Source organism: Vulpes lagopus, chromosome 10, assembly GCF_018345385.1.
Source record: "Vulpes lagopus strain Blue_001 chromosome 10, ASM1834538v1, whole genome shotgun sequence".
NCBI classification, from domain to species: domain Eukaryota; kingdom Metazoa; phylum Chordata; class Mammalia; order Carnivora; family Canidae; genus Vulpes; species Vulpes lagopus.
In genome coordinates, this window is record NC_054833.1 from 102954957 (window position 1) to 102965572 (window position 10616).

Below are 10616 nucleotides of genomic sequence, written 5' to 3' on the forward strand. Positions count from 1 at the left end.
CCTGCTTCTCCTTCTGCCTATGTCTCTGTCTCTCTCATGAATAGATATAAAATAAAATAAAATAATCTTTCAAGAATGAAAAGACTAGGATCAGATGGTTACATTGCTTGAATTCTATCAAACATGAAAGAAGTATTAGCAACAATCCTTATTAAACTCTTCCAACAAAATGGAGAGGAAGGAACACTCCTGAATTCACTTTACATGGCCAGCATTATCCTGATATCAAAGCCAGATAAGGACATTTCAGGGAAAAAAAAACAAACCCAAAACCACAGATCAATAGATGTAAAAATTCTCAATAAATATTAGCAAACCAAAATCAACAACACAATAAAAGTATCATACACTATTTGTCCATGGTTCAATATATGCAAATAAACAAACAATAATAATAGATAACATCTTTAATAGAATAAGAGATTAAAATAATATGATAACCTCAGTAGATGCATAAAAGGAATTGACAGAATTCAAAATCCATTCATTCTTAGAACTTCAACAAATTAGGGAGAGAAAGAAACATATTGCAACACAATAAAAGGTATATAGGACTTGCCCCGGCGGTGGCCACAGGAGTTGGGGGGCGGCTGCGGGGCGCGCCCATCGTCCTCGGCTCAGGGAGGCTGCTCCCTGGAGGCTGGAGGCTGGCATCGCCCGTCATCCGCTCTCAGGGCCTCTGTTCAGGGAGGCTACTCCCTGGAGGCTGGAATTTGGAGGCTGGGAGCGCCCGTCGTCCTGGTCACGGCCTCCACTGGGGGAGGCTGCTCCCTGGAGGCTAGCACTGCCTTCATCCACCCCTCATGGCCTCCGCTTGGGGAGGCTGCTCCCTGGAGGTTGGAGGCTGTCACTGCCCATCATTCCTCTCAGGGCGTCCACTCGTTGAGGCTGCTCGCTGGAGGCTGGAGGGTGGCACCACCCATCATCCCTCTCAGGGCCTCTGCTTGGGGTGGCTATTCCCTGGAGGCTGGAGGCTGGCACTGCCCGTCATCCCCCTCGGGGCCTCTGCTCAGGAAGGCTGCTCCCTGGAGGATGGAGGGTGGCAGCACTTGTCATCCCCCCTCAGGCCAGCCACTTGGGGAGGCTGCTTCCTGGGGGCTGGAGGCTGGCACTGCCTGTCATCACCCTTAACGGCCTCCACTTGGGGAGGCTCCTCCCTGGAGGCTGGAGACCTAGTGGCTGCATGTGCCTTTACATCCACAGAAGGCGCTCAGCAGCCTAAAAAAGACGGGTTATCCTGTTGCCAGGCTCTGAAAAGCTTTTGTCGCCACTGAATGTGTTGATCTGCACAGGCAGGAAAATGGTTTCTTTCCCCATTTGTCCGCATCCATCTGGGAGACAACGTGGGCCTCTGTGCCTCCCCTCCCAGACACACGCTGTCCACCCCCCCCCCCCCCCCCGCCCTGATACTGTTCCCACCAGATGTTTTGCTGTACAACGGAGGCGTTACATACTTCATGCAGTGTTTCCATGTCTGGAGGTAACAGGAGTCAATGTAGAAGGTCTGGAGGGGCTTGAAGAGCAAGAGTCGTGGGATCCCTGGGTGGCTCAGCGGTTTGGCACCTGCCTTCAACCCAGCGTGTGGGTTGAGTCCCGCATCGGGTCCCCCCATGGAGCCTGCTTCTCCCTCTGCCTGTGTCTCTGCCTCTCTCTCTCTCTCTCTCTCTCTCTGTCTCTCATGAATAAACAACAACAGAAAAGAGTAAGAGTCGTGAGGGATGGTAATGCCACTGCCCACAGGTAAGCGCTGTTGGTCGTCTTTACCAAGTGACGGGCAGCGGCTGGCAGGTGCTGCCCGGGATGCTGGAGCGTCGAGGTCGAGGCCTTTGTCTCTCCCCGCTTCCTGCCGCCAGCACCCAGTGAAAACAATTTAAATAAGGAAACCGCTTTTAAGACATTGAGAACATTCCAGATCATTCATAGTTGACTGCAGATCCTACCCGCCCCCCCCCCCCCCCGCGGGCTCTTATCTTCCCTGGGTGGAAGTGTGCGAGACCTAGTGTTTCCATGCACTTGGTGGATCGCTGTGCACGTACCGTGAACATCCACCCAGGCCTCCCTCTGTGGGTTTCCAGCATGACTAGACCAGGCTACAGAGCTCTGTGGCCATGTCCCTCACTCGACATGCCAAATCGGTCTGTTTGTTTTAATACACATGCATAAAAATTTACTTTATTATTTTTAAGACAACATTTTTTGGGGGAATAATCTCAAATCTCAGGCACATTTCAAGAAAAGAGGAATGGAATGAGCATGCCTTATGTGGCATCCACCTTTACCCCATTTGCTTCATGACCTGAGCTCACACTCACTTGTGCTCCTTGCCCTGTTACACATGCACACATGGGAAGTTCTCGTGAGGGCGCGGGGCCCTTGCCCTCCGTGTTCCGACCGTGTGGGTACCCAGGGCTCTGTGGCCTCTAAACCAACCGTGCACAGCATGTGTCCTGTCTACCACCTGCAGCCAGTTTGTCAGTTGTGATCGAGTGTCTTGTGCTGTGTTCCTTTTGGTGCAGACTCCAGGTTGGGGTCACGTTTGGCACTTGGTCGCCATGTCGCCTGGTTCCTAAGTTCATCATTTTATGTGCGTCCTGTGTTCCCGTGTGGACACAGTGTCGTCCGGGTCACTCTTCCCCCGTTGACATGAGCTTGGTTTGGTGGGTTGTTTCTCCTGGAATGAGTGGTGTGGTAATAATCTCTGCTGCACACTCCTCTTTCTATGTGTGATTGCTGAGTCTGTGAATATCCATATGTGGTGTTGACAGACACTGTATTCACCAACTCAGATTTTAGTGACTTTCCACATTTTCCACAGTGGAAATGATGACTTAGCGCCATTGGTTTCACTCAAATTCCAAGAATACCTGTGAGTTGCACACATGTAGTTTTGTTTGGTGTTAGTATCTGTAGGATGGTTAGGTTTTATTTACCAAGTGATGTTTTCATCTTTCTCCCAGTTTTCAGATTGTGCTGTTGCGTCTCTTTCTTCATTGAATGACTGTTAATTAGTTGTCCGATTGGACTTTCTAAGCAGATAAATTGTAATTGGTAATTTTATTTTTCTCTTCCATACTTTTATTATTTTTTAAATTTTTTTTGGTCTTATTACATTTAGGGCAAGTAGTGTGGTGTTAATACTAAAATAATCACAGGCAGACTTAAAGTAAACAAGCTTTTGCAAAAGAAATAAATACCTCTTTAATCTCAATTTACAGATTATGTAAAAAAAAATTAGGTATGCTGTTGAAGGGAATCCGGTATCTATGAATAGGCTCTGCCTTTGTCCTTCGCTACCTTTTGAGTGAAATAGTAAATATTCTGGTATCAAGCCTTTCCCCTGTCTCCCAGTTAGGTGTGTTATTTTGATATGCAGCAGGATTCATTTGGCTATTATCTTGGGATGTTTGCGTTTTCGTGCATGGGGAGGACTGGTTTTAGGTTGAACACACTTGGTTCACATGTTTCTATCCACTTCTTAGTCTAGGAAGGGGATGTTGTCGTTCCTCCCTGGCTGTCCTGCCCTGGCGTTCTCCACATGCAGGCGCCGTGAGCTCTGTTTGCACACGCATCCTGCGTGTGCGCGTGGCTCCATGGAGACACGACCCAGCTGCGTCTCGCCGCCGTCCCTCCTCGGTGGCATGTCCCTCACCACCAGCCACTGTGCCGTGTCCCCTCCTTGACTTTTATTCCTTCTCCCGTTGCCGTTGCCTTCAGGAGTGCGTGTGCTCATGTCTGCGGGAATGCTATTAGAGGCCTTACTGACTCCATTGGCTTGTTCTCATGTAAAATGTGATTTTCCTGAGCATTGGCCTCAGAATTCACGAGCTTTCTCTGTAGACACACTGCCCTCTCTGCCCGGTCGGTGGCCCCACCTGCCCTCCACCTCCCGAGGTCAGGCATCCCTGCCCCACCACCGGCCTCTTTGTGATTTCTTGAGGACGTGTCCCTGTGTCTCCGTGGGGTGCTCTCATCCTTGCTGCTGGTCTCCTCTGCTCTCCTGCTCATGCCGCTCGGTGCTCTGTGGGCTCCCCCACCCTCAAGCTGTGGCTTTTCCTTTATTTGGGGGTAATCTTTCTTTTTCCTCTACGCTGTCTGGTTTTCCTTCCGAGGTCCCGTTGGGAACATGTTGGGACTCCGGGACGTGCTCGTCATGTCTCTCAACTTTCGTCAAAGCCTCGCATTCTATGCAGGTTTGTGCACATTCCCAGGAGTGTCCTCTCCCTGTCTTCAGCGGCTGCCTCGCTGCTGTGCGTCCACCTGTGCGCCCAGCCTGTTCCACTGTGTCCCATCCCTGCGGCACCTGCACACCACACTCCCCAGGGCTGCGTTCATGTACGTGGGCTGCTTCTCTGCGACGTGTCCTGTGGGTTGAGCGGGTGCCCTTCCTCCAAAGTGGGGTGATCATCGATCATCTGTTTTTGTTCCTGAAATCCAGTTGTCCCGACAGCGAGTATGTTTATGGCTGTGAGAGTTCATACCTGGGAATTGGGGGAGGGTAGAGCCTGCCACCCTATGTAGTGTGCTAGTCGCTGGTCATGTCCCTGCCTTGGGGGACAGCAGCTAAGGGGCCACTGTGCTGCGCGTTCTGTGTGGGGTCCCCTGGCGCCCCCCCATGACCTAGTGCGGCACCGCTGTCAGGGGAATGGGCCCACGTGTTGGAAACCCGTGGAAATGAGAAACGAGAAAAGTTTTCTCGTTTCAGCATCTGGCTGCACTGGTCCTTGTTCTCAGCGGTCCGGTCTGTGAGGCCTGGGACTGCAGCGGGCACTGAACCACTGCTCCTAGGGGCACGGGGCTGGGCCTGTGAGCCATTGGCCACAACGTCGTCATCCCCTAGTCAGTATACCAGCTGCTTCTCTGTATGCTGGTTAAAGTTGTCTCATCTACCGCATGTCATTGACCCATGTCCACGGAGCTCAGGCCTGGACGGCTTCCCAAGTGCTCACATGTTCCCTGCGAGGTGCTCTGTGGCCTTCTTGTGCTCAGTGCATTCTGACTGTGAAACCACCAGTAAACACGAAGCGCAGAGCATGCCGTGAATGGACCGAGGCTGGAGCTGGGGCCCAACGAGGTCTGTGCAGGGACTGCATGCGATGCAGGCCGCACACCCTCCTTGCTCTGCATACACACCCCTGCCGGCCTGTTAACCTCTGGGCTTGGAGGAGTCAGGGGAGAGCGAATGCGCTCATGGATCCAAAGATGAGGGGGCGCTGTGGTCGCACAGGACCCTCCTGCTCTGGGACACGGTGTCCCCGGCGTGAGCCTCCTGCATGGCCTCCTTCCCACTCCTGGAGCGATGCTTTGGGGGCCCATCCGTCCCACATCACCCGTCCTTCAGGAAATGCTCCAGGCTTCTGCAGAACCAATTGGTCTCGTCATGGCTCCAACGCCGTCCTTCAAGATCCATTAAGACGTGTTTAACACGACATAGGTCAGGGGAGGAGACTCACACACACAGCTGCATCCACCTGCTGGTAACAGAGACCCTCCCACCATCCTCCCACCATCCGTCAACATTGAGATGACATGATGTGATGCTTCGTGTCCACATAGAGCACAACCTGTGTGTGCCCATGTGTGTGTGTACACATGACTACAGATGTGCACAGACATGCATTCATGTGTGTGGGTATGCACAAGCATGTGTGTCCATGGGTGTATGTGGGCACAACGCAGGTTTATCTATGCACACATGTGCATATATCTGAGCACGTAGGTGTGCATATGTATATTCACACAGTACACATGTGCATATGTATATTCACACATGCGCGTGGGTGCATGCACACTGATATGTACATGTTTTGTGTGCAGATATGTTGGTAATATCTATGTAGGCACGCCCATGTACACGTGGGTGCGTACATATGTAGGTGTATATGTGTGTGTGGGTGTGTGCACATGCAGATGTGCACATGCCTTGTGCTCATGTATGTTGGTACACATCCATATAGGCGCGCACATGCACACACGTGGGCGTGTACATATGTAGGTGCGCACCCATGGACGTCTGTGCATGTCTGTGTGCACCCATCTTGGTATGCATGAATGCACACGTGTTTTCTCATAGTGGGTCGTCCCTTGGTGATCTTTGTTGGGAAGTGTGATGTGAATGGTCCTGCATCTCCTAATGGGGTGCTTTCTTGCTCCTGCTGCGTGGCCCACATCCTTGCCCCCACCCCGCCTTCTGTCCCGTCCCCCCTGCTTTGCCCCACCACACGCTCCTCCTGGGTGATCTGTCGTCATGTCACCCCCACGAACGCTAATGTCCCTCAGGGCGAGGTGACAACTGTGACTTTCCTGAACCCTTTCCTGTCAGCTCTTCCCCACACAGACCCTTTCCTTCCTGCCTGCCTACAGACCACCCCAGTAAATTGTGACCTTGTCATTGTCTCTTCTGGACTTTTTCTTCTCCTTTCCTAGAACTCTGGGCACATCTTTCGTTGCAAATATGCATAGTTCTGACCCCCATAGTAGGTAGCCATTAAACAGTAATTATGATTTATGTATCCTTATTGAATTAATGAGGCCATTGGGGAGAAAAATATAGCAAAAGCATCTCCAAGAGGAAACAATTTGAGGAATTTAAGAGTGGCTCTTGTAATCTCGATTTCTAGATGTTTATTATCTCCTTTGTTAGGAGGAACTGAGGCAGGCCGGGGTCTCTATTAGCCCTACAGGTGCAGCCTCTGCAGGCACATCTGTCGCCCAAGTAGGGAGGAGCGTAAATACTGGAGAACTGTACACGTTAAATTAAGGAGGTGACCTGAAACAGTTGTGAAATGCAGGGAGGACACGCTGATCTTGCGTGTCACATCAGTGACAGATTGTTTCCGAGGAGTGGCCACGGACATGTGGCCCGCCAAGCACAGTGCAGTGTAAGTAGGTGTTGGGAAGGGTTGTCTGCACCTGTCGTGAATCAGGATTCTCTTGGTGGACAGCTGTGGGTCCCCAGTGAGCCGATCATGACAGCAGTGTCTGTGGTCCTTCTGCTCTGGGATGGCGGAGGGGGGTGCCCATGCTGAGGCTCTGTTTTGCTCATCTTATCCACCTTGGTTGCGTGATGGTGACTGGCATGTGGGACTTGACCCATGCCCATGTCTTCTCTGCCCTCACCACGTGTCCCGCTCCACGTGCGGCTCCAGGTGGCTGCGGGGAGGGTGTCCCTTGCTGTCCCAGCTCACAGCTGATGAAAACCTGCCTCCCTGAGCCTTTAACCGTGTGTTGGCTCCTGGGCCACAGGCTCTGGAGGGTTCCAGACCCCAGGAAGCATCCCAGTGGGTTCCACCCTCTGGCCTGGTTCTCGACCCATGGGCTGGTGCTGCTCTCATGAGGTAGGTGAGCGGACTGCTGTTGTGACTTTCAACAGACACGTTCAGGGAAGAGAGAGATGCATAGGGTCAAAAGAGGTGTAGGGGAGGGAGTTGGGATTTGCCAGGGCCTTGAATGCTCTGCAGGTGGGAGGATGTGACAGGGGCACAGAGCGCTGGGGGAGCCCCAGGGATGAGGATGGCCCATGGGGGTACGGCAGCAGCAGTGTTGTGTCCCTGCTCTCGCAGTCCCTGGTTTTCTAACAGTCGGACACTCGTTGTGTGGTGCTTTCCAGCTCTGTGTTGGGCTTGTGTTGCTCCCCGAGGCTCGGGGACCGTGCTAGAGGGCATGGCTGCTGTGGCGTGGCTGTGGCCGTGGACCTGGAAGAACCAGTGCCGCTGCTGCAGAGTCGTTAGCCAGCCTGGCTCTGTGCGTGGCCCATCCTGGACACCCGCTCACCATCTGGGCCCAGGAAGGGATGTAGTGAGTGCTGAGGCCATCTGCCTAGTACTGCACCTTCCACGCTGGCCACAACCACAGTCAGTGCTTCCCCTCCTGCCTCCTAAATTCACCTCTTAAGCTGGTGCCTGATGCTGGCCCCCGCACTGGCCCCGACCTTAGGGCTGACCCTGAATCCCATGCTGGCACTGACCGTGACCCCCGTGCTGACCCTCAGGCTGACCCTGACCCCTGTGCTGGCCCCAACCCTTGTGCTGACCCCCAGGCTGACCCTGACCCTCAAGCTGTCCCCTGTCTGACCCCCCACCCCTGTGCTGGCCCCAACCCTCTCATATTTGCTCTCTGCCATCACTGGGTCCTCTCTGGCCTCAGAGGAGTCCAGCTTTGCTGGTGCTGCTCAGGTGTCCTCACGATCAAGCACAGATCGACTTTCCTCTTGAGTTTACTGTTTGTCTCGTGCACCATCTGCTGAGCCAGACACAGCGCTGGCTGTTCCCCACGCCCTCACCCCACTCGGGCTGTGCCTGGGCTGCTGTCCCCAGATGCTGCCTGTTTGGGTCCCAGCAGGGGACCATGTTTTTCCAGCGCAGAATAATTTCTCCCAATCTGGGATTCACTTTCCACGTGATGGCTTCTTCTCAAAGTTAGAGTGTATTCCTGGTAGGGTGGCTGTTTTTTGTTCATGGTTGATTCTTTGCGGCACAGATGGTAAGCCCTGTAAGAACAACGTGCATCTGATCTGTTTCTGTAACTAATGCACCTATGTCTTTCATCCCACGGTTACTGACTGCAGATGAATGGGCCACAGGAGGTGTCGGTCATGAGGTTAGCAGGGTTATGAGGGGGCGATCACAGGTCCAGGAAGGCCCAGCGGCGGCCCCAGAGCCCAAGCCGACTAGGTTCCACCAGGCAGAAGGCTGGTGGGCAGGGTCATGGAATGTGTGCGTCCAGAACTCTGCTGTTTGCTGCCAGTTCTGACTTTATAAAACTCCAAGCCCACCATACGGTTAGTGTAAGAGGTCATTGCAATAGTTCACCCTTTCCCGGAAAACAGAAATATTGGGGCCAGAGGGACTCTTCCTGTTTGAGCTCAAGATGCACACTTCCCCTAGGGTGGACATACTATGTTTGTACTGAACTGAAGATCCGAAAGGACGTTTTTGTAATGCGGGGAACAAAATACAAGTCAAGGGCTTTCAAGAGAAATCTGAAGTTAAATTATGGATAAAAAGATGTATCTGTTCAATACACTCAGCTTGTGGCTCTCACGTGAGCTTCCAGCTGCCTTCTGAGCAGGTTGAGAGGGGTGCCTACTGTGAACTGAAGAGGCAGCAGGAGGACAGCTGGTTCAGGAAACAGACACGTCAACGCTGTAGGTGATCGGACGCTGGAGTCCGCAACACACAATGTATGTATGTGCGCGGTGCTCACCATAGAAACCTTTAGGAAGGGGGCAGCCACATGCTGAGGTTGTTGGACTTCCTGAAGGCAGAGTTGCTCTTGAGGATTCCCTGAAGTCTGTTTCAGTTCCACGGTTCTAGGTTTTTTTCAGGAAACGACTTTCCTCTTCGTCTGAGACATGTCTCCAGCTCTCAGACTTGCACACGCTCCAAGGAAAGTGAGCGGCGTGGACTCTGTTGTGCTGGATTTCTGCAGACACGGTGGACCTGGGGCTTGTTCGGTGGTGAGGTCATGCTCTCTGGAGCCATACATGTCTTTCTGCTTCTGAGAGAATCCTGGGCGTGTGGCGACAAAGCCAGGGGTGCACCTGTCATGGTTGGTTCTGTCTTCTTTGCTTCACGGGGTTGGTTGAGGAGATTAACACAGGCTCTGCAGCCTTGAGTTTTTTTTTTTTTTTTTAGATTTATTTGTTTATTCATGAGAGACACAGAGAGAGAGACAGAGACAGAGGGAGAAGCAGGCTCCACAGGGCTCCTGCAGGAAGCCCGATGCGGGACCCGATCCCAGGACTCCAGGATCACGTCCTGGGCTGAAGGCAGGCGCTAAACTGCTGAGCCACCCAGGGATCCCCGCAGCCTTGAATTTTACTCATCTAACATGGGTATGTGCCTGCCTTCTCGCTCAGGATACTTCAGACTTTCTTATGCTGTTTTCACCCTAAGGCAGCATTCATTCAGTTACCCAAAAAGGGCACTGCTTGTCCTACACTAATTTACACCAACTCATCTTCCTTTTTCCACAGCTTCAGACACTTGAGGAATTTGCGGTGGGTGGGATTTGCTCCCTAAGTGACCTGCAATCGTCAAAGCTACTCTTTGCCCCTTTTATACTGCCAGGTTGGGCTTGTACCAGGAGTGGGGCTTCAGAAATGGCAGCTCCCCTCCACTCCCAATCGTCTCTCATGCGTCAGGGTCCTTTCCCAGATCTGGGGAAGCCATTTCCAGGATCACCCACAAAGCTCTGTGTCTCAGAAGGGCCTTAGGATCTGGGATGCTCTTCAACACCTGCTGGCATCACGTTTTCCTGCCTCACTGAACCTGCACCTTCTCTAAAGCTCTTCCTGGGAATGCCAACCCATCCCCAAAATCTGGTGCTTCCCAGCATCAGGAGGGCTGGTTTCAGAATGTCCTTTGTGTTATTTGTCTTGAACTCCCAAACCACCTGCCTTTCTGAGGTTCCAGAAGGATCTGCACTATGATTTTTTTGAGCTACGGTTTCCATGTCCTATATACCACTGTGAGTTAATCTTCTCTCATTTGTTTGGATACGAACAAAGCTGGGAACCTAACCAACACTTAAAATTACATTTCTGTGTGAAACTACATTGAGATTTCAACCTGGACTGTTAGTTCTTGCTATGATTTTCCCGCCTAGCCCTCCCATTT

The 10616-nt window shown here is 52.3% G+C and overlaps 1 protein-coding gene across 1 annotated transcript in view; it reads right to left on the minus strand.

The window, feature by feature from the left end:
- The window catches only part of TRIM38 (tripartite motif containing 38), a 33252-nt gene extending 30698 nt beyond the window's left edge, over positions 1-2554 (minus strand). Inside the window, 1 exon segment of the mRNA XM_041773052.1 lies at positions 2535-2554. Within this exon segment, the coding sequence (XP_041628986.1) occupies positions 2535-2554 (20 nt within the window).
- Positions 2555-10616: the final 8062 nt, after the last annotated feature.